The sequence below is a fragment of the Astyanax mexicanus genome, chromosome 1 (assembly GCF_023375975.1).
Source record: "Astyanax mexicanus isolate ESR-SI-001 chromosome 1, AstMex3_surface, whole genome shotgun sequence".
Classification (NCBI taxonomy): domain Eukaryota; kingdom Metazoa; phylum Chordata; class Actinopteri; order Characiformes; family Acestrorhamphidae; genus Astyanax; species Astyanax mexicanus.
The window spans coordinates 128137949-128162500 of NC_064408.1; the positions used below are offsets into that span (position 1 = coordinate 128137949).

The 24552-nt window shown below is 39.1% G+C and overlaps 3 protein-coding genes across 3 annotated transcripts in view; 1 reads left to right on the forward strand and 2 right to left on the reverse strand.

Moving 5' to 3' along the window:
- Positions 1–6673, reverse strand: part of LOC125784867 (calcium-transporting ATPase type 2C member 1-like) — a 69024-nt gene extending 62351 nt beyond the window's left edge. Inside the window, exon 1 of the mRNA XM_049468872.1 lies at positions 6599–6673. Coding sequence (XP_049324829.1) covers positions 6599–6637 — 39 coding nt within the window. The 5' untranslated portion in view covers positions 6638–6673. The remainder of the gene's footprint in view (positions 1–6598) is intronic.
- Positions 768–17728, forward strand: LOC125784978 (UBX domain-containing protein 11-like). The gene is made up of 14 exons (XM_049469145.1): positions 768–918; positions 1003–1040; positions 2947–3066; positions 4478–4575; positions 4711–4756; positions 8426–8505; positions 8864–8969; positions 11497–11714; positions 12973–13050; positions 13165–13318; positions 14513–14616; positions 15272–15345; positions 17306–17449; positions 17525–17728. The coding sequence occupies exons 3-14, from the start codon at positions 3042–3044 to the stop codon at positions 17679–17681; spliced, it is 1284 nt and encodes a 427-aa protein (XP_049325102.1). The 5' UTR covers positions 768–918; positions 1003–1040; positions 2947–3041; the 3' UTR covers positions 17682–17728.
- Positions 17729–19069: 1341 nt separating this feature from the next.
- The window catches only part of LOC103037739 (centrosomal protein of 85 kDa), a 24221-nt gene continuing 18738 nt past the window's right edge, over positions 19070–24552 (reverse strand). The window contains exon 14 of the mRNA XM_049468979.1: positions 19070–23027. Coding sequence (XP_049324936.1) covers positions 22864–23027 — 164 coding nt within the window. The 3' untranslated portion in view covers positions 19070–22863. The remainder of the gene's footprint in view (positions 23028–24552) is intronic.

Sequence of the window (24552 nt, forward strand, 5' to 3'; positions counted from 1 at the left end):
TGTTTTAAGATTATTTTTACCATTTTTTAAGCGTCAATATATTGGGTATTATTTATAGTTGTATTATTTGTATTATTATTGTATTATTCTTTTCTATTATTATTATTATTAGTAGTAGTAGTAGTAATTTCTATATAAAAAGAGACCTGTCCTGTTTTTAATTTGCCATTTTAAGTATGAATAAATATAAAACAGACACCTACATAAACACTTTATTTTTTCTTAAAGTATTTTTTTATGTATTTAGTTGAGTAGATGTTGCTTCTCATAATCTGGATTAGAACATTACTCAAATATTCACTATTCACTGTATACCTGTAACTCTACCTCTTCACTACTTTACTTTAACTGATGCTCTCAAACACTTTGAGATGAGTTCAGCACAGCTGTTAACTGAAAGCCTGAATTCCAGGTAAAATCCAGCAGAGATGTGCAAAACTGATTATCTAAGAATGTAATATATTATTATATTCTGGGTTGTTTAACATTTTTTTGGTTTAGTAAATAATTCCAGATGTTTTTTTTTTATTATAGTTTGTAAAATAATGATAAAACACTGCATTTAAGGTGGGTCCAAACGTTTGACCTTTAAACCCTGGTGTAAATTTTGAATGATGCGCTGGCGCCCCCTACAGGAACAGTTCCACACTGCAGGCGAGCCCGGTTACCACTGACTACCCCATATACAAACAAACAGAGAGGAGAGCTCAGAAACTTCAGCAGCTCATATATATTACAGATATATTACATGTATTTCACTATATCTGCTTTATTACAGCTTTTATTACAGATAACTCGCTATATTAAACACAGTCAGTTAATTTAATGTATATAAATATCAACAGAAATTAGTTCAGCTCTGTCCACACTGAAGAAACACAGGAGAGCTCCTCTAATACCTGCAGAGGATCAGCACAGGTGAGCTTTACCTCATTTATACAGGTGTATCTTATCACAACAAACATTTTATTGAAAATAAAATGATTTATTCTCTTTCTGTAGCAGTGAGAGGCTCATCTACAAGGAGGAAACCCACACAGGTAGGCACTAAACCCTAAATCATATTTCTATTTTTATTTATATTTGAAATACTTTCCTTTGAAGTAATAAAACATACCAGTCCTGTTTAAAAAATAACCGAAACATTTCCTAACCTTTAAAAAAAAAAACTCTTTTATTCTGGTCATTTCCGCCTCTGCTGCGCCCCCTTTGGGTTCAGCTGTGCTATAGGCGAAGATGATGTGTCCGTGTATTTTAATACACGAATACTTACAATATGCAAATCAGTCAACCAATAATACTGCCCCCACTGACATCCAATCATCTACGTCTTACAGCTATTAGAGGCACACTACTGCTGCTGCAGCTCAGCCAATGAGCTCTCCCTCCTGCTAAACCCATACATCACTCAGTGCCCCTCCCAAACTCCTCCTCCTTCCATTTTGTTTAGCTTTTTTTATTTGAGCTGAGGGTGGATTCAGCTAAAATCAGACCAAAATCATTACATTTCTCACCCATGACTTTTTTTTTATCCCATTTTCTCACCAATTTACAAGGCCAAGGATCACTAGTGATCCCCCAACACCAGGAAGGTGAAGACTAGAAGTCAGACTCTCTCTTATGGGGTCAAAATCGGGTCAAAAGTTTTGAGAACCAAAAGTATAATCCATAACTAAAAATAATGAAATAAAAAAGGACAATAATTGATATTATAAATTTTAAAATCATGTTTGTAAACAGAATATTTAATACTCTTTATTAAATAGAGAGTTTAATATTGCATTTTGTGTTTTACCCTTTTCTGACTAGTCCCCACCCACCTGTAAAAACAGGATCAAAACTAAACCAAAAACAAAACCAAGAAAAAAAAATACTAAAAGCAAAGAGATATACTAAAAATACTGCTTCTCAAAACTTTTGACCCTACTTTGACACCATACTCTCTTTTTGAACTGCTGCTGATGCAGCATTACTGAGAAGCATCACAGCGCTAACGCTCGGAGAAAAGCGCAGCGACTCGGTTCTGATACATCAGCTCACAGATGCAGCCTTGTGCTGATCCACATCACCCAACATCAAGTATCAAAAGTGTCCAGGAGTGCAAATGTACAGGATGTTCAGTAAAGTGTCAAAAGCTGGTTTCTGGCAACCTCAGGGGTGGAGTTAGTGTTGGGAACGAGCAGCAGGCGGAGTCAGAGGCCACACCCACACAGATTTCTGTGACGTACTGCACAGTTCTAGTTATAAATGACTGGCTTTAGCCCTGCTGACAACAAAAGACAGTATTTGAACTTTGCATGTTTCCTTAAAACCTTAAGATCCTTAATATCCACCATGATAGCTACCATTAACTACTGAAAATAGAAACCTTATATGTAACCTTAATATGTAAAAATTAGCTGCACCGGTCCTCATACCTAAAGCAGCCCATATTATAACTTCACTGAGAGATGGGGATACATATATGGATATACAACTCTGGAAATTTAGAGCATTTATTTACAGAAAATGAGAAATGTCTGAAATAACAAAAAAAGATGCAGAGCTTTCAGACCTCAAATAATGCAAAGAAAACAAGTTCATATTCATAAAGTTGTAAGAGTTCAGAAATCAATATTTGTTGGAATAACCCTGGTTTTTAATCACAGTTTTTTTTTTTTCATGCATCTTGGCATCATGTTCTCCTCCACCAGTCTTACACACTGCTTTTGGATAACTTTATGCTGCTTTACTCCTGGTGTAAAAATTCAAGCAGTTCAGTTTGGTGGTTTGATGGCTTGTGATCATCCATCTTCCTCTTGATTATATTCCAGAGGATTTTAATTTGGTAAAATCAAAGAAACTGTAATGTTGTAGATATTTGGACCATTTTCCTGTAGAAATGTGAACACGTCAATAATTTGAGATGATATTTAAGTGGATGATGTTTGTGTTTGGATGGATTAGATGAAGCTCTGCTGCTTGGAGAGCTTTTTCCTCAGGATCAGCCAAAGCCAGAAACCACGGGGAACCTTACATCACTGAGGTCAAAGGTAAAGGTCATGCAGCGAAGGAGCCCTAAAGAAGGTGAGCTGAAACGTTAGCATTGCTGCTGATTTAAAGGTCCTGGATTCTCTGGAATGTGCTTGCGCAACTTCTCACACAGGAACCAGGATTTATAAGAAATACTTGCCAAGAGATCAAGAGTATATTTACGCATGGTTTGAGGCATGAGTACTCCTACAAAATATTGCGGAAAGAGAGGGGGAATTAGCAGAACCATGTGGTTAAAGAGACTATTGTATTATTTTTACACTAGCTTATTTATTTCGTATTATCTTGCACTTAAAACCTTTTTTTGAAAAGGTCCTATATATAAAAAAAAGATTATTATTAGTTCACTGTAAAAAAAAGCAAAACTTAAAAAATTCTCCTTAATGTGATTCAGCTGAACCAAAAATATTGAATTGCACTGTAAACTATAGAAAACGAATTACCTAAACCAACTTTATTAAATTTCTTGTTAAAAGTAGATCTGAATAAATAATCTGTTTTGATAGAATTTACAAATTGCAGTTGAACCCTAGTTGAGGTCAAGCCAACTACTTTGCATTACTGCACTACTGCACATGCTCAGTTCGACTCTTTAGGTGAACGGGGTCTACAGAGCAATTCTGCAGGGGTTTTCACCTGGATGTTGGTCACACTATTTGCACATTGGGCGTGTCCTACCATCTCTCACACATCATCAGTGTGTAGTCATTCCCCACGGACTGCCTTGTCCTGGAATTTGCATATATGTGTTTCATTGGTTAACTGCCTGGTCTCAGTGTTGTAGGCTATAAGAGCAAGTTAATATAGTTGTGTATAATGTGTTGCTCAGTGTACATAGACTATATGCTGGCTGGGTCCAACTGGTTACAAATAGATAGATGATATATGATAGATAGATATATACTTTATTGATCCCAGAGGGAATTTCTGGATTCTGAAATGTGCATTAATTTGCATTTGCGTTACATTTGCATTAATTGCAATCTTATAATCTCTTCAGGTTATGTCTTGTTCTGCTAACAGACAGGGAGGGTTTGAGGTATCTAACGTTTATAAATTAACTGCTGCCAAAAATCTCTATAAAACAAAATTAAATCTGTTGTTATATTATTTTAAATATTAGGTGATAATTGATATTTTTTGTTGTCATATGTATATAATTCAGACATTGCATGCATAATTTATTCTAATAACAGTAAATGTAATTTAGAATAACATGTTTGGGCTTTATAATCACCTTTAGTTGGATTAAACTAATAATAAACAGAATATTTTTTTGTAATGAACTAATTCCATAAATGTTGTTCTAAGTCACTATAGTGGGGGCTTTGATTCATTTTAGCTCCTACACTTTTGATGCCCCTCATTCCTTTTCCCCTTCATCCCTGAAATAAAAGGGTGACTTTTGACATCTGTACATTAACAGCTTAATCTAACCCCCCAGACTGTCCCAGTGATTTTGAGCTGATGTCCAGTATGATGAAGAGACTGGGCCAGTTAGAGAAGAAGGTCAAGACTCAGGCTCTGGACATCAACAGCAAGGTGTGGCTTTATGTTTATAGATTCATCATTAAGTGGTCTCTTATTTTTCTAAAGCTACACATACTCAACAGTAAAGTTACGATATAATGTGTTTATGCATTTTTTAATTTAATCCAATGTGTTTATCTCTATAAGATGAAAAGAATAGCAGTTCTGGAGGAGAAACTTCAACTCCTGCAAGGTAAAATCCTGTTAGCAACACCACATCAACCACCTGAGATCCCATAGTAAGCAATAAGCAACACCGCAGCAACCACCTGAGATCCCATAGCAAGCAAATAGCAACACCACAGCAGCCATCTGTAATCCTACAGCAAGCAAATAGCAACACCACAGCAGCCATCTGTAATCCTTTAGCAAGCAAATAGAAACACCACAGCAGCCATCTGTAATCCTACAGCAAGCAAATAGCAACACCACAGCAGCCATCTGTAATCCTACAGCAAGCAAATAGAAACACCACAGCAACCACCTGAGATCCCATAGTAAGCACTAAGCAACACCGCATCAACCACCTGAGATCCCATAGCAAGCAAATAGCAACACAACAGCAGCCATCTGTAATCCTATAGCAAGCAAATAGCAACACCACAGCAACCACCTGAGATACCATAGCAAGCAAATAGCAACACCACAGCAACCACCTGAGATACCATAGCAAGCAAATAGCAACACCACAGCAGCCATGGCAAACCACATTTGATATGGTAACAAGCACCAAGAAAAACTATAGCAAATACCCATCAACTACTTAGCAATACCATAGCAACCACGCACCAAAGGTTTAGTCATACTGGTCAACAGGCTGAACAGAAATTAGCAAAACCATAGTAAACACCAAGCAACCACTAAAGCAACACCATAGCAGCCACCTAGGATTAGGATAGTAAGCGATAAGCAAACACCAAGCAACCACCAAGCAGCACCATAGCAGCAACCTTGGATCCCATAGTAAGCAATTTCCAAACAACTAGCAACTAATCAACACCATAGCAGCCACCTTGGATTCTATAGCAACCACATAACAACCACCTAGAATGCCATAACAACCACTTGGCAGTTAGTAATGCCATAGAAAACACCTAGCAACCACTAAGCAACAATATAGCAGCCACCTGGGATACTATAGTAAGCGATTAGCTAATACCTAGCAACCATTAATCAATACCATGGCAGCCACCTGGGATATTATAGTAAGTGATAAGCAAACAACTAGCAACCACTAAGCAACACCATAGCAGCCACCTGAGATACTATAGCTACCTCTTTCCAAACACCTAGAATGCCATAACAACCACATGGGATACCATAACAAGCACTTAGCAAGACTATAGCAACCATTTAACTGCTTAGCAACGCCATAGCAACCCCTTACTCATGCTGGTCAAATTTTGTTATACTGTTTTTTCTATATTGGTCAGATTAATCATGGTTGTAGACCAGCTAAAATATTACACCACACAAGCAATTAGCAATGCCATAGAAATCACCTAGCAACCACTAAGTAACACCATAGCAGCCATCTCAAACAAACAAATACCTTACATTGGTCAAAATCAGAGACGGACAACCAGCTTTTATTTTGTTTTATTTAAGCTGGATTTATAGTATAGCATGCTTAAAACTTAATAAATTTAATAAAAACTAATTTATTGCAGTGTACATTATCACTTAAATTATATTTAACTAAATAATAGCAAGTATAATCCTATAAATTAAGCCTAGTATAGAGAATTAAGTATTCAGGTTATAGTACTTATAGATACAGTATATAGCAACCTAGCAGCACCTTAACAACCCCCTAGTAATACCATAGCAACCACCTGGGACACCAATGGCGTAGCAAACACCTAGTAACCACTAAACCAACACCATATTAACCACCTGAAAAAGCAGAGCTAAGAAACCTAGCAACCACATAGATGCTTAGCAACTCAATGATGGACAACCAGCTTAGTTTGTTAGTATAGTATAGTATACTTAATACACTAAATACTAACAGTTTACTGCAATCAGCTCTTACCTGCTTAAGCTCCATCGAGTTGGTGGCAGCTGGACACATGGCAGCAGATCAGAACAGGCAGAACCTCATCAGAACTTCATCAGAACTTCATCAGAATTCAGGAAACCGGTTCAAAAACCCAAATACCAGGCACAAGAAACACAGAACCGAACAGCCTACCTCCACTCTAATCAGGGCATTACAGGGAACAAGGTGATGTGAGGGGGCGGAGTCAAAACAGGACCAACCTGGCCATTCCAGAGCCAGTTTCTGGAGAGCCCGCCCACTTCCAGCTCACCTGTTATACCTGAACAATATGTCCTCAATGAATAGGGATGACTTAAAAATAGCAACTAACCAGTTGACCAGGATTTTCCTTTCATTTTAGGAAAGTAAAACTATGCATTTTACTAGTAAAATGAAAGTAAACATACCTGTATATTCTATGTATTACTCTGTAGGTAGAAGTTTAGGGTTTAATAAAATACTTCTGTAGAAGTTGAAAAGGTATCAACTCAAGCTTTTTACTCTTTAAGTAAAAGTGTAGAAGTAAAAGTACTGGTTTAAAAACTACTTAAAGTATAAAAGTAAAAGAAGTACACTACACCCCCCCCCCCTCCCCAAAACACATTTTTTTAAAAGATAATATAATATAATGACTATAATGATAAAATATTAAAATGTTAATGTTGATAGTAAATTTGGAATGCACTAGGCTGTTCCTTAGTGTTACAGCTGCATATATGCACATGTATGAAAATGAATGTATTTTATATACAGTAGAATGTAAATATATTAAAGTAGTTTAGTTGGACTAGAGTTTGTAAAACTGGAGTTCTCTTGAGTCTCTGCACGGATCATCTTCATACTAGACTACATACGTCTGCTATGTTCTTGCTGGAGTGTGTGTGTGTGGAGGGGGCGGGGCATGTGCAGGTGTGATGGATCACAGTATAAACCAATAGGGAGTGGGAATGGTAAATGTTTATACTTCTCTACATCCAATCACAATCAGATTCACTCTATCTGGATGGAGAGATTTATCTGGATAGGAGTTTTATTGAACGATGAGAAGCAGGTGTTGTGCCGAATTCAGCACCCCCACCATGAAAAGCACCCTCTCTCGGCAGCGTGCACCCACATCTTCTTGGCTTTAACTTTAAAAAAAAAATGAAAATACCCAAGATGCTGTTCTGAGCTAAAATAAAAACATGTCACTTGCAGCCTCTTTCATGAGGTGGTGCTTTTCATGGCGGGGGTGTTGAATTCAGCACCATAGTAGTGCCAAAATCTGCACCCCTGCCATGAAAAGCACCCTCTCTCAGCAGTGTGTACACACCGTCTTCTTGATAAAAATGCTTTAACTTTACTTAGAAATACACTCAGAGAGCAGGTGCTTTTCCTGGTGGGGGTGCTGAATTTGGCACAACACCGGAATGAAAACGAGCTGAAATAAAACAGGAGTAACGAGGCTGTTTTTAAAATGTAAGGTAAGGAGTAGAAAGTTCAGATAATTGTGGGAAAGTGTAAAAAATAATTATTACTCCAATAAAGTATAGATGACCTACATTTCTACTTAAGTAACGGAAGAAAGTATTTATAGTTGTACTTCATTACTTCACACTTCTGGCCATACCGCACATAATTAACTATTAGATAACACACTGCTACACCTGTGTTCAGCAGGTAGATTATATATTGTCAGTTAGTTTTGCTTCAGTAAAATCACTATAATTTACTTTCAAATCATTTTTTATATAATTTTATTTCTGAATAATAAGATTTATTTGAGTAGATGAGAACATGTGCTGAATGTAACTGTGATTAATCTTCTAACTGTGTCTGCAGGGAGGAGGGACAGGAATGGGCAAGAGGATCACCTGGCTGAAAGGTGCAGTAAGCTTCAGAGACAGGTGTGGGAAATGGAGGTGAGTATATAGTAAGGGTTGGGCAATGTGGCCGAAAAAAAAATATCATGATAATTTTAGGGTATATTTTCACCATACTGACAATTTTCTATAAATCACTGACAAATGAAATACTGCAACAAAATAAAAGCAAATGTTTTATTTAGTAAAATATAAAAATGTAACATATTTAATAAACAACAGTAACTTATCAAAACTAATAAAGTAACATGAAATATTATAATATAAAAAAATGCCAGAAGTTCTCTAACTAAGAAAATACAGAAATATAATCAAAATATATATATATATATTAAATTAAATTACACAGATAAAGTCTGGCTGGCTCTGATATGATGAGTTTTTTGTTTGTTCTCAGAAATTTCTGAATGATTATGGAATGATCTGGGTTGGGAACGGTGAGGATGATGATGATGATGATGCAGCTGAGGAGGCAGTCTCAGAAGACCAACTGTGGAGACCAGGTATCAGAACAGGTTACATATATGATGAGTAGAGTGTTATGTTACCACTCGCAAGTTTGGGATAAGTGCACTCTAAAAAGTAATTCTGTGTTTTAGTCAGGAGAACTTATATTATTAAGTTGAGTAAACCTACCGGCCAGGTAGGTTCTTTTTACAGTGTGTTTCTATAAAATACACTTATTGGTTAAAAAAATAAAGCACATGAGAAGCAGGATGGTCATTTCAACTGGCCGTCCACCAGTCACCATTTCCTTCGTTGTGTCATAAATGAGAAACCATCTATTACTTCCACTGACTACAACTGCTTCATCACTAGCTACAAATCCAGGTTCTGTTCGAATCCAAGTTCTGTTCAAAGTCAAAGTCAAAGTCAAAGTGGTTTTTATTGTTATTTCAGCTATATACAGAGTACACAGTGAAACGAAACAACGTTTCTCCAGGGACCATGGTGCACATAAACACAGTGTAGACAGAACAAAAGTGCAACAGTACAAAAGTGCAGACAGACAACACAATACAGACAAAGAATAATAAATAACAAGACAGTGTGCAAATTATACAGTGTGCAATAAATGTTGAGACCAGTGAGGCAGTAATTACCTCTATTATGCAGTGTGCAATAGAGTCCAGTGAGGTAGTAGGGTTTTTTAGTGCAAGTGCTTTTCATTTTCTGGGGTAAGTAGGGTAAGAATGACAGTGTGTGCATGTACAGAAAAACCATCAGTTCGAATCCAGGTTCTGTTTGAATCCAGGTTCTGTTCGAATCCAGGTTCTGTTTGAATCCAAGTTCTGTTCAAAGTCAAAGTCAAAGTCAAAGTGGTTTTTATTGTTATTTCAGCTATATACAGAGTACACAGTGAAACGAAACAACGTTTCTCCAGGGACCATGGTGCACATAAACACAGTGTAGACAGAACAAAAGTGCAACAGTACAAAAGTGCAGACAGACAACACAATACAGACAAAGAATAATAAATAACAAGACAGTGTGCAAATTTTGCAGTGTGCAAAAAAGACCAGGTGAGGCAGTAATTACCTCTATTATGCAGTGTGCAATAGAGTCCAGTGAGGTAGTAGGGTTTTTTAGTGCAAGTGCTTTTCATTTTCTGGGGTAAGTAGGGTAAGAATGACAGTGTGTGCATGTACAGAAAAACCATCAGTTCGAATCCAGGTTCTGTTTGAATCCAGGTTCTGTTCGAATCCAGGTTCTGTTTGAATCCAGTTTCTGTTTGAATCCAGGTTCTGTTCGAATCCAGGTTCTGTTCGAATCCAGGTTCTGTTTGAATCCAAGTTCTGTTCGAATCCAGGTTCTGTTCGAATCTAGGTTCTGTTTGAGATCTGGCGATGGTCAGGTTTGAGTATGGAGGTCTTGTGATGAGCTCTTCAATCCTGCCTTTGCTGTGAAACGAAACACTGCCCCAACAAACTGCTGGAGTGATTGATGATCTGAGGAAAATCTCATAAAGTGACAGTTGGTCACTCCTAGTAGTGATGTGAGGAACACTAACAGTGATCTCAGTGATCTGTGTGCAGAACATCCTGCAGATACATGTGTTGCTGCCTCTCAGTGCAGAACTTTCAGCTGATAGCAGCAACATTTTTCAGCAGGATAATGCTCACCCACACACAGCAAGGGTTTACCAGCAACACAGGAACGTCTCCACCAGATTGCAGCACTTCCTGGTTATGCTCAGTCTCCAGATTTATCACCAATCCAGCATTTATAGAGCAGTTGGGACTCTGCAGCTTCAGCTTTAACCTATAAGTGTAGAGCTACAGGATCTACAGGCCCAGCTGTAGCAACATCTGTGGGTAAATGTTCTGCAGGATCCATACAGAACCTGTAGAACCTCCTCCATACCCAACTGTCAATACGCACTTTAATTCCACTTAATTAAATTGTGAACTTTAAGGACTTACGCACCCATTCACTTTACCAGCCTTAAGCTATATACCATATACCGTATTTGCACTACTGTTATTTACTGTTATTTACTATTTTTACTGTCATTCCATCTCAATCACCATCAATATTGCACTATTGTCTTACGTATGTTTATTGTGTCTTGCTGTATTGAACATATAGTGTCTCCCACTCTTTTATATTATAATTATATATCTATTTTTTACTTATTTACTTATATTTATATATCTATTCCTCCCCCACACCACTGCACCTTGTTTTTGTCTCATGTATGTCTATTTGTGTCCCTGCTGTATTGTACACATAGTGTCTCCCATTCTCCTTTATTATATCTATTATCTGTACTTGCTGTAAAATTGGGAAGGAGAGTAACGTAATTTTAATTCTCTGTATGTCCTGTACATATGCAGTATTGACAATAAAACTACTTGACTTGACTTGAACTGTCTCAATCTCATCTTATATCCAGCATGAAGGATCCACCTGAGTATAAACTAAACTAAACTACATAAACAGATTTAAATGTGTAATTGTATCTATAATACTTTTATAATCACAGTTACAGTACAGTTTTCCTAATTTTTAAAATTGATCTGTTTACAGGAGCTTCTGTTGTTCCAGGATTCTCGGTGAACTTTGACCTGGTTGTTCAGAACGTTCTGGATCTGAACATCCTGGCCGGAGAGGGCGAGTCCTGTGTGACTTCAGTTCCTGGAGGAGCCAGACTGACCCGGCCAGATCCGGTCTCTCTGCAGCTCTACAAAAACGGCATTGTGATGTTTAACGGCCCCTTCCGCTCCTACCAGGACCCCAGCACTCAGGTCCAGCATCAGTTTAATATCAATATTCATATATATTTTATGATTAAACTGGTCAGTAGTGTCAAATAATGAAGTATCAATACTTCAATGTCTTACTTAAGTAGAAATGTTTGTTATCTATACTGTATTTTCACACAATTTTCTGAACTTTCTACTACTTACATTTTAAAAACAGTCTCGTTAATTCTATTTAATTTCAGCTGGTTTTCATTCCGGCTTCTCATCGTTCAATAAAACCCCTATCCAGATAAATCTCTTCATCCAGATAGAGTGAATCTGATTGTGATTGGATGTAGAGAAGTATAAACATTCATTTGGTTAACAAATATTTAGTTGCTTAGTGTTTGTTAGGGTCTTGCTAGGTGATAGAATAGAATCCCAAGTGGTTGTTGTGGGATTGGTGAGTGGTTGCTATTTAGTTGCTTTGTGTTCACTAGAGTGCTACTAGGTGGTTGCTATGCAGTTTCTGTAGTATTCCAAATGATTGCTATGGTAGTGCTAAGTGGTTCCTATTGAATTGTCAGTGTTTGCTAGGGCCTTGCTAGGCAATTGCTAGGAAGTTTCTATAGTACCCAAGTGGTTGCTGTGGTATTGCTAAGTGGTTGCTATGTAGTGGCTTTGTGTTTGCTATAGTGCTACTAGGTGGTTGCTATAGCAGTTTCTATAGGTTGCTACTGAATTGCTTAGGCCTTGCTAGGCGATTGCTAGGCAGTTTCTATAGTATCCTGAGTGGTTGCTGTGGTATTGCTTAGTAGTGTTTGTTTGAGTGCTATTAGGTGATTGCTTTGCAGTTTCTACAGTATCCCAGGTGGTTGATATGGTTTCCCAGGTGTTTGCTATTCTGTTGATGGGTTTCTAGGAAAGTGCTATAGTGTTGCTAGGCGGGTGCTATGGAATTACCTAGTGATAGCTAGGGTGTTGTAAGGTGGATTATAGGCAGGTGGTAGCTATGGTATCCAGGGTGTTTGGTAACGTGTTGATAGGTAGGTGATACATTGTTGCTAGAAGGGTACTATAATGTTTCTAGATGGATGCTATGATATTGGTGGTTGTTAAGGTGCTGTTATGATATTGCAGGATGGTTGGTGTGGTATCCAGGTGTTCAAATCAAATATCCCACTTGATCATAGTTGATGAGAGAATGCGAAGTGGCTTGCAGAGGGTACTGCTAAGGTGTCAATAGGTGGTTGCTGTGGTGTACACCGTTCATTCCTACACATCATGTGTGATTTATTTTTCTCTGAACTCCGAACTCCAGCGCTGTATGCAGGACCTGATGGACGGATATTTCCCCTCAGAGCTGCAGGACAGGTTTCCTGATGGCGTCATCTTTCAGGTGTGTGTTGGTGTGTGTATATGTGTGTGTGTGTTATGCTGGTATACCTGACAGTGTGATAATTGATCTGGTGTGTGTGTTTATGCTCTTATGTTTTCCTGACTATCCCTGCAGATTCAGGACAGACGGGGGGAGGAGTTTCATGGAAGGCGGCCTATCGGGTTCCCGGGGAAAGGTCACACAGTGGGCGGGTCAGAGGAGGAACCTCTGGACCAACAGAAGGAGACCAATCAGATACTGCTGGACCAAAACCAGAGCCAGCTAACAGGTCAGGAAACGATTAGACACACCTTTTATTCTGTGTTTAGTTTTTTTTTATCCAGACTATAAAGGAACACATAAGGAATCATGTAGTAACTTAAAAACAGTGTTAAACAAACCAAAATACTCTGTGAGGAAGTATTTAGATGCTCTTATCTGGGGAGCTGTTTGTTAACTTGTGGTTTCTGCGGCTGGTAACTCTGATAAACTTATCCTGTACAACAGATGAAACTCTTGCTTTTCCTTTCCTGGGGCGGTCCTGATGAGTGCCAGTTCCACCATTATAACATTTTGATTATCTTTATTGCAACTGCACTTGAGGATACTTTCAAAGTTGCTGGTGTCACCTCATTTATCTGTTGTGGGCGTCTTTGAGGCCGTTCACGAGTTGGTGTGTACCAGCGTGGAAGGTTAGCATGCTAGCAAGCTATCTATTGAGCCATCCACTACTTTCTTCCACGCTTCATTTTCCTCCAAATTGCCCCGTTTTGTTAAAAAATGCATCATATAAAAAGGAAAGTGTTGAGAATAGTTTGATGTGAGGTAAATGAAGTACAGTAGGAAACAAAAGTTTACAGAGTAGAAGCAACGGATCGCGCACCTGTGCAACAAGTCCAGTTGTAAAATTTCACTCACTACTCAATATTCCACAGCCAACTGTCAGTGATATTATAACACAGTGGAAGCTACCTATTGAGCTATCCACTACTTTCTTCCACGCTTCATTTTCCTCCAAATTGCCCTGTTTTCATTCAAAAATGTATCATATAAAAAGCAAAGTGTTCAGAATCGTTTACACTGTTTCTGGGATATAAATAAATGTGGACCTCATAATCTCTTGTTTTCTGTTTTCTTGATCTGACAATTTTTTTTGGCCAATCAGTGTAGAATATCACTTAACCTCATCATAATTAATTTGCACAAAGTTAAGAAAATCTCATCTATATTTTTTGCTTGCTGAGGCTTCAAATCACGCCCTTCCATAAGAAATTAATGGTTGTCTAATTGGTAGTTCTTGCTTCTCACAATCTGGATTCGAACATTACTGAAATATTCACTATTCACTGTATACCTGTAACTCTACCTCTTCACTACTTTACTTTAACTGATGCTCTCAAACACTTTATTAAGAGACAAGAAATTCAAGTAATTAACTCTTGATGAGTTCAGCACAGCTGTTAACTGAAAGCCTGAATTCCAGGTCATAAGATATCAATGGAAAGGTTCCTCAGTAAGCTCCCGGAGAATGTGGTGAAAGGAGGGAAGGTGATCAGTATCCGCTCCTCACTGAAAGCCCATCTGCAGGTAAGACCACCACACACTACTATCATTTCTATAATATTTAGTGTATAGGATGCAGCACTTGTGCAACAAGACCAGTAGTGAAATTTTACTACTCACTACTAAATATTCCACAGCCAACTGTCAGTGATACTATAACACAGTGGAAGCGACAGCAAGTCGCTCTCTCAGTGTAAAATAACATACACTGAACCTTTTTAAGGTTTTTAAATGATAATCTTTAAGATCTGAAAAAGGAGGAAAAATGAGGAAATTCTGGAAAAGGTTCTAAAATCATTTATAAAGCTTTGGGACTCCAGAGAACCACAGTGATTCACTAATATTCACTAATGGAGAAAACACATAGAACACTGGTGAACCTTCCCAGGAGTGACCGGCCGAAATTACTCCAAAAGGGCATGAACAACTCATCCAGGAGGGCCAGGCTGGTTTGGATATATTGTTTTCTTTTAGTAAATGTAATTTTATTTTAAAAAATATATATGTGCATTTACTCAGGTTATATTTTACTGATATTAAAATATCTTTGATCATTTGAAAAATGTAAGTATGATTTAAAAAATGCAAAAACAAAAGAAATCTGTAGAGGGCAAAAACTCTTTTACAGCACTGTATAAATCGCTAGTTATGTGTTGTTTTTTTTGGGATATGTCTGTAGGGTTCTTCTGATGGAGCTGAGAGTCATTCAGCGACTGTAATAGAGACTCCTGCTCTACAGGCTCTGAGAGAGAGGTAACCACACCCACAGCAATTTAGCCCCACCCATTTAGCAATCTACAGCAGTTTAGCCCCACCCACTCAGCCTACATCAGCAATATAGCCCTTAAAAATTTGGCCTACAGCAGTTTAACCCCACCCATTCAGCCTACAGCAGTTTAGTCCCACCTACTTGATCTAAATCAGCAATTTAACCCTACTTAATGAACTAAAGTTAAGCTCCACCCATTTAGCATACATCAGCAATTTAACCCCACCCATTCAGCTTATGTCAGCATTAGCCCCACCCATTCATTCAGCCTACAGCAGTTTATAGCCGCACCCATTCTTTCAGAGTACAGCAGTTTATAGCTCCACCTATTCAGCAATCTACAGCAGTTTAGCTCCACCCATTCAGGCTAAAGCTATTTAACCCCACTTATTTAGCCATCAGCAATTCAGACAATCATTTAACCCCACCTATTCAGTAGTCTGCAGCAGTTTAGCCCCACCCATTCAGCAATCTAAAACAGTTTAGCCCCACCCATTCAGCAATCTAAAACAGTTTAGCCCCATCCATTTAGCAATCTACAGCAGTTTAGCCCCACCTATACAGCGTACAGTAGTTTAGTCCCACCCACTAAGTCTACATCAGCAGTTTAACCCTACTTAATCAACTAAAGTCAGCAGTTCCACCCATTCAGCCAACGCTACACCCATTCAGTCTATATCAGCAATTTAACCCCACCCATTCAGCCCATGTCAGCATTAGCCCTGCCCTTTCAAGCTACAGTATTTTAATCCCACCCATTCAACCCACATCAGTAGTTGGGCCAAACCCATTTAACCATCAGTAATTTAACCCCAATCATTACGCCTACATCAGCAGTTTGGCCCCACCCATTCAGGCTACATTAGCATTAGCCCTGCCCAGTCAGGCTACAGCATTTTAACCCCATTCATTTAGCCATCAGCAATTTAGATGCAAGCAGTAGTTAAGCCCCAACCATTCAGCCTACAGCAGTAGTTAAGCCCCACCCATTCAGCCTACAGCAGTAGTTAAGCCCCACCCATTCAGCCTACAGCAGTAGTTAAGCCCCACCCATTCAGCCTACAGCAGTAGTTAAGCCCCACCCATTCAGCCTACAGCAGTAGTTAAGCCCCACCCATTCAGCCTACAGCAGTAGTTAAGCCCCAACCATTCAGCCTACAGCAGTAGTTAAGCCCCACCCATTCAGCCTACAGCAGTAGTTGAGCCCCACCCATTTAGTCTACAGCAGTAGTTAAGCCCCAACCATTCAGCCTACAGCAGTAGTTAAGCCTCACCCATTCAGCCTACAGCAGTAGTTAAGCCTCACCCATTTAGCCTACAGCAGTAGTTAAGCCCCAACCATTCAGCCTACAGCAGTAGTTAAGCCTCACCCATTCAGCCTACAGCAGTAGTTGAGCCCCACCCATTTAGCCTACAGCAGTGGTTAAGCCCCACCCATTTAGCCTACAGCAGTAGTTGAGCCCCACCCATTTAGCCTACAGCAGTGGTTAAGCCCCACCCATTTAGCCTACAGCAGTAGTTAAGCCTCACCCATTCAGCCTACAGCAGTAGTTGAGCCCCACCCATTTAGCCTACAGCAGTAGTTAAGCCCCACCCATTTAGCCTACAGCAGTAGTTGAGCCCCACCCATTTAGCCTACAGCAGTGGTTAAGCCCCACCCATTTAGCCTACAGCAGTAGTTGAGCCCCGCCCATTCAGGCTACAGCACTTTCGCCCCTCTGCATCAGTCTTTCAGCAGTTTTGTTACATTCTTTAAGCTGAATTTTAAAAAGAATGTTTCAGTCTGAACAGCTTAACATTGCAGTACATGTACAGTAATTATAATAGATCAAGACGGTACTCAAATAATCTACCAAAATCAAATTAGCGCTACTTGGCCACGCCCACAAGAGACAGTCGTGGGGTAAATGCAAGGTTACACTGAAGGCTGTTTTCATTATGAAGGTTGGAGTCCAGGGAAGCCGGCGGCTCGGCCGCTGAGGTCACGACCCTACGGGTGAAGTCTGAGGATGGGGAGAAGACCTTCATCATGAAGATGCTCTTCACCGACACCATCGGGCACCTGCGCCAACACCTGGACGCTCACAGGTAGATTAGACTGTGGTATTAATTTGATTGTACAGCATAGTTCAGCACAGTCTAACATACTTTTTTTTTTATCAGAGGGTCATCCAGTCCAGCCTATGACATCATAAGTGGATTTCCTCAGCGATGTCATAGTGATGACACCCAGACTCTCCAGGCCTACGGTTTAACCCCAAACGCTGCCTTACTACTGCGGCCCCGCCCACCTGAGACTTTAACCACCAGCCCCATATGAAATGTTATAAGCTGTTTTACTGACATTAAAAACGTTACAGTACAAACTGTGTGTGTGTGTGTGTGTGTGTATGTGTATATATAGTGTGAGATATTGACAAGAAAGTTAACTACTCCATTCGAAGAATGACACAAACTGAAAAAGGAGTGGGAGGCCCTGATGCACAACTGTGCAAGAAGATAAATATTTTAGTGTAGAGTTTGAGAGAAAGGCACCTGACAGGCTGCACTAAATGGAACCCGTCAAACACCAGTGTCAGCATCAACGCTTAACAGGCAACTTCAGGATGCTAGACTTCATGGTAGAACTGCCAGGAAAAAGCCAAATAAATATTAATAAAGTCAGTGATCAGTGAGAGGGTCTACCTGTAATTAACTCTATATAACATTACAATACTAAACCCAAATAAACTTTTCAGCAGAATACATTATTCTGTTTTCTAAAATAAAAGGAATATCCTGCCTAAGTAGATAGTTACTGTTTTCAATTAAGTTGGCTTAGAAAAGCCAACTTAGTTTCTTTTCATGTTCTTGTTCTACCTAGGATATAATAGAAACAGCTTAGCAACCACCCGGGATACCATTTCAACCATCTAGTATATGTTGGCAACTTCTTTGAAATAACTTAGCAACACCTTAGCAACCACTTGGAATATCATAGCAACTGCCTAACAACTGCTTAGCAACACCTTAGCAACCACCTGGTTTACTCCTAGCCGCTACCATTTAACAATACCTTAACAACCCCTGCCTAGCAACAAAACTCTATTAGCTGATCCTTTATGTTTCTGGACTCTAGCATTTTTCAGCTTTCATCAGTTTAACTATTATTTATACGTTTAAACAAAAGCCGCAGTTTAACGTAGTAACTAATTTCAGTTGGATTAGAAAAGTGTGCTACTAGCTTACTTAGCTTAAATCAAATTTAATCAGATTTATTGTCACATCGTAAGAGTACAGGTGAGTAAAAAACTTGAGAACATGCACCCAATTTGTTCCACTTACCTGCACACCTGTACTCCTGTGATGTGACAATAAATATGATTTACTTAAGGTCACATTTTCAGCCATCAAGCAGTATATTAGCTATTAGTGCTCTTTTCCAAGGCAGCTTAAAGTTCGTTCACAGTCTTTCACTTTTTAGTTTGTATTTTTAGCCGATTCAGTTCATTCACCCAAAATAATTATGGACTCACTCATGGGCTCCCTCTAGTGGCGTGCAGTCATTTACTGATATAACAGGCAACATGGGAAGTGGCATTTGCACGGTTGCACTAAAACTGGTGCAAATGCGGTCCGGTTTACTAAAAAGCACCATGGTTACAGATTTATTTTGGTGGATAAGGCAATCAGCCGTCCACAGTCCAACAAAAAGTCCAACTGAGAGAGTTTAGAAGAAAAATCTTTATTTCTAAGAACAGCATCAAAAATCAAAACAAGAGTATCATACACATATAAACAGGTTTAGTGTTGAGGAGGCGTTAGTGATCAGGTTTTCCAGGCTGGTTATGGTGAAACTTTATCAAAATGTTCCAACATTGGCTTTTAGTTCAGAAACGTGTCTCTGGACCAAAAATACGGCATCGATATTTTGATTTTCAAATAAATCTGCATTTGCATTGAAATCTAGCAGCTTAATAATGTATACATCTTCAAAATAAACCTCGTCATACTTTAGTAAAGACATTTTATTTATTAATATTAAACGACAAACAGAAAACTGAATGGAAGACTTGTTTAAACGGGTATCAAAATGCCATATTAATAACAAGGTTCCTTATGAAGACCTTTTATCTTGATACACTGAATTAAATGCAGAAAAGGCACAACTTCAAATAAACCCCAAAAAACAGCCATTCACTCTACTACAGGTTACGGCCATTCGTTTGCAGCTAATGCTAAAAACAATGCTAATGTAACGATGCTAACACTGAAGGAAATCCAGTGCTGATGATTACAACTACCTTTCACACAAACCAGTAGATTATAGCTGTGCTAACCTGTTCATTTCATACAAAAAAAACCCACAAAATTAGACAGATTAGCCCCTTTACAGACAAATCTCACACCACTCTCTGCTATGCTAACACAAAATGTAACACGACCTCGTCTTTGTGCAAAATGCCTCTGAAACATAAAGGATAATTCAGTTTTTTAAAGCAAATAAACTCAAAACAACTCAAAAACACTGAATTGAGTCAATAAGTTGGCTCACACCAAGCTTCTTTAGGTTTAAACTACAAAGCTAATGTGGCTAAAGAGTGGATAAGCTAATTAGCATGGTGCTAAGTCCATTTTTAGTCTAGCCTTGTAGCTCCAGTATAAAACTTATGTTACAAATCGTGGATAAGTTAATTAGCATGGTGCTAACTGCATGTGTTTTAGTCTTGCACTGGAGCAATGATGCTAATATTACTTGGGAATGGGAAAGTTTGCTGCTAATTGCATATTTGGCATTGTAGCTCAAGTGTAAAGCTAATGTAGCCAAGTTATGAATTAGTAAATGAGTGATTTAGTTAGCAAGTTGCTAGCTGTGCGTTTTTAGTCCTGCAGCTTCAGTATAAAACGAAAGCTGAGCTAAGATAAGCTGGAGTTAAGAGGTTCTGCATGTCTTTATTGCCAGGCTAATATTGCTATCTTGTGGCTAAGATTATCATGATGCTAACTGCAATTCTTTAACCGTGTAGCTCCAGCATAAAGCTACTGTTTCTAAATAGTGGATATGTGAATTAGCATTGTGCTAACTGCATGTCTTTACGCTTACACTAATTTTACAAGGCTAATGGCTTGTAACTTGTGGCTTAGATTAGCCTGATGCTAACTGCAGGTCTGTAAACTTGTAGCTCCAGCATAAAGACACTGTTTCTAAACAGAGGAAACACTTATTAGCATTGCGCTAAATGCATGTCTGAATACACAAACTTAAACTTGTATAGCTATGCTAAATAGCGAGGCTATTACTCGTTAGCCACATTAGCCTTTTAGGTAGTGAAATTAGATCTGAAAAAAAGAAGATTAAATAATCTTAGTGTTTCCAAACTAAAGTTTTAAATAAATATTTAACAGGTAACAAAGCATGTTTCTGTAGTAGAGTTATTATAACATTCAATATAAGAAAAGCAAACATCTTAGTTAATAAATGAATCGTTAAGGATATATATATTTTCAATTTCTACACCTGTTATAAATGTGATGGAATGTTCTGAGAGAAAGCTGATGAAGCTTTTTAACAAACAAAACAAAAAAACTAGAAATATATATATACACATACTCTTTATTGAACACCCGGCTTTCTAATCGAGGTCTTATTTTATTTTATGAAGGTTATGTCATTTTAAAATACGTAGCATTCAGAGTGCGGGGTTTAGAGGGTTTGGTGTGAAAAGCTCTAGTTACTCATAGTTCTTATTATATATGATGGCTCTATATACATCACCTGGAATTCTGAGAAAATTCTGGACCTAAAACCTGTTTCCAAAATTACATATCGTTAAACTGGTGGAGGAATACATTCACAAGCGCATTCATAGTCCCCAAAGAAAAACTATTTTTTCCCATATTTCAATTCCAATTTAACCAACATCGCTAACAGTACAACATGTCGACAGAAGTGAGAGAGAAGTATGTAAAGTATGTAAACCTTGGAAATGCCCACACTTGTATACGCTGTGAGGTGTTATCTTGTGAGTGAGGCTTTGTTTTACCACTGGGAGTTGGAGTATGGTCTTACAGTGGGTGCAGATGGATGGGGCGTTATGGGAATACATCATGAAAAGCTAATATTACCACCCACAGTGGACGGTGCAGAGGATACAGTGGTAATGATGGTGAACGGCAGCTTTTGGCTAGAAGTGTCCATGCGAACTACTTATGCAGGAGTCTAGCTTCCACATCCTTATTTAACGTAGGAGACCAACCAAAATTCACACCAAATCACTACTCTGAAGTTTTTAAAACCCCCACTATCCTAAACAAGCTTATCTGAAACTCTCACTGTTCATAACAAGCACTTCGAATGGCTTGATCTTAACCCCCCCCTATTCTAAATATACTACTCATCTCAAACCCCCACCGTTTTGAAAGAGTTTGTATCAAACCCCCACTCTGCATAGGTTAATCTTAAACCCCCACTCTGAATGAGTTTGTCTTAAACCCCCACTTTAAATGGTTAAATTTCAAACCCCCACTCTGAATGAGCTTCTCAAACCCCCATAGTTCTGAATGAGTTTGTCTTAAACCCCCACTCTGAATGAGCTCGTCTTAAACCCCCACTCTGAATGAGCTCATCTCAAACCCCCACTCTGAATGAGCTCATCTCAAACCCCCACTCTGAATGAGCTCATCTCAAACCCCCACAGTTCTGAAATAGTTTATCTTAAACCCCCACTCTGCATGGGTTAATCTTTAACCCCCACTCTAAATGGGTTAACCTCAAACCTCAGTCTGAACGGTTTAATCTCAAACCCCCACTATTCTTAATGAGCTCATGTTAAACCCCCACTATTATGAATAAGCTAACCTCAAACCCCCACGATTCTGAATGAGCCCATCTCAAACCCCCACGATTCTAATCAAGCTAGTCTCAAACCCTCACTGTAAATGTGTTGATCTTAAACCCCCACTATTCCGAATGGGTTGATCTTAAACCCTCAGTATTGAACTATACAGAGAAATCAAATACAAATTTTATTTTTAAAAATGTAATTTTAACTTCGCATAAAGGCACAACCTCAGCACAGGTGAGATATAAAGGCTGTAGTGTTCGCCCTCACGCTCATGTTAATCTGAGATGATGAGCACTCCTAAATCACTCCTAAATTCACACAAAAATACAGAAAACAAACAGATTAAAAACATTTTCAGTTGATTGTCAACCACATCACATCCGTTCCCCAACACCAGGGAACGCTAACGTCACACAGGAACACAAGCGGCTGCAGAGTTTAGAAAAATAGCAATATTACATCCTGTATATATAAAAATAAACCACTGTAGTGTCCGTTAGCATTAGCATTAGCATCAGCGTTAGTAATGTAGCCCTTTCAGAAGAAAAAGCATGAACAGAACCTGATCAGTGTTCCAGACGGTTCTGAAAGAAGGCACATGGTTCAAATGGTTCTTTTGGAGGAAAAGGCCCGAGCTGAATGAGTTTGGTCGGTTCCTCAGGTTCTGCAGGCCGCGGGTCACTGGGTGGTGCAGTTGTCCCCCATGTCCTGGGCGTAGCGGTCCGAGACGGTGGTCCGCAGGGCCTCCACGTCCCGGCGGAGCTGCAGCGCCTCCTGCAGTTTCTTCTGCAGAACAGCAGGACTGTTCCAGTCATCACACTGATCCAACACCACAGGAACCGCTGTGTGGAGACCAATGAACACCCACCCAAATTACCATTAAATAGTCTTTGGAAGATTTGTGTTAAATGTGCGGTATGTGTGCGGTATGTAAAGTGTGTGGGGTGTGTACAGTGTGTGTGAGGTATGTGTGTGTACTTAAAGCTGAGTGTGTGCGGTGTGTGTGAGATATGTGCAGTGTGTGTGCGGTATGTGTGGTATGTGAGGTATATGTGGTGTGTGTAGGGTTGCAACGGTATGAGATTTTCACGGTATGATAACCGTCTCAGAAAATACCGCGGTATCACGGTTATCACGGTATCACAGTTTGTTACATATATTATTAAACTGACCCTTAAAGAAATTACAACAAAGGTTTTTTGTTCAATTAACTATTTATTGTAGAAACCTGGAACAACTATATAGATAATGTCTCCTTAAAAAAAATAAACTGTACACCATCAGGTGAAGGAAACCAGGTTTTTCCACTACTCTTAAGGTCATTAAGGGTGTATATAATTATATATATATATATATATACACACACACACACACACACACACACACACACACACACACACACACACACACACACACAAAAACACACACACACACACACAAAAACACACACACACACACACACACACACACACACACACACACACACACACGTGTCACACATTACATGTCCTCTAAGAAGTAAAGATCCTGTGTTTAAACTATTCAGTACAATTATTTAAGTTTAAATTATTTAATATCTGATAAACTGAGCCTGGGTCAGTGTCTGATCAACAACTGTTGTAAACGTCCGTTTTACTGCCAAGTTGGTAAATAACCAGATAGAGGGGATTTATTTCTGAGTCTGGTTTTAACACATGAAAAACAGGCACGTCAGAATTTAAAAATGAACGCATGTAAATGAATGGCGTCCGGCCAGGACCTTTACACGGACACGTGAATCCATCGTAGCACGCACTTCACGCCTGTACCTGCGTGCCCAAATTTCGGATAACTCAGCGCTTTTGCGGGCGCTTACCGCATGGGTTGTGCACGACTACAAAGAGGTTTTATTTAGGTTCAGATTAAAATTATAAAGTAAACACATACTTTGCGCTGCACGGCGGGGTGGTGTTCTTGGAGATGGGAGAACAGGTTTGACGCATGTCCACCTTTAGCTGTGACTGTGTACGGCCACATTGATTATAAATCGGATAACCATCCTCGGGTGCGTTCGGCGGGTCTCTGAAATAGTCCCACACTGCTGATTTTAGTTTAGCCTTTTTTTAGGCGGATGGAGATTTGTTTAGTCTGATGCACTTTCTGCTGTTCTCACCGCTGTGTGCTGAGGAGCTGAAGCGGAGCAGAGTTGCACATGCGCGGGTGAGTTTCTCCGCTGGCTTGCGTTTTACCGGTAATAAGCAAACACACACGGTATGATAACCGTGCATTTTGATACCATGGTATACCGTGAAACCGGTTACTGCTGCAACCCTAGGTGTGTGTCTGGTACGTGCAGTGTGTGTGATACTCACAGCTGATTCCCAGCAG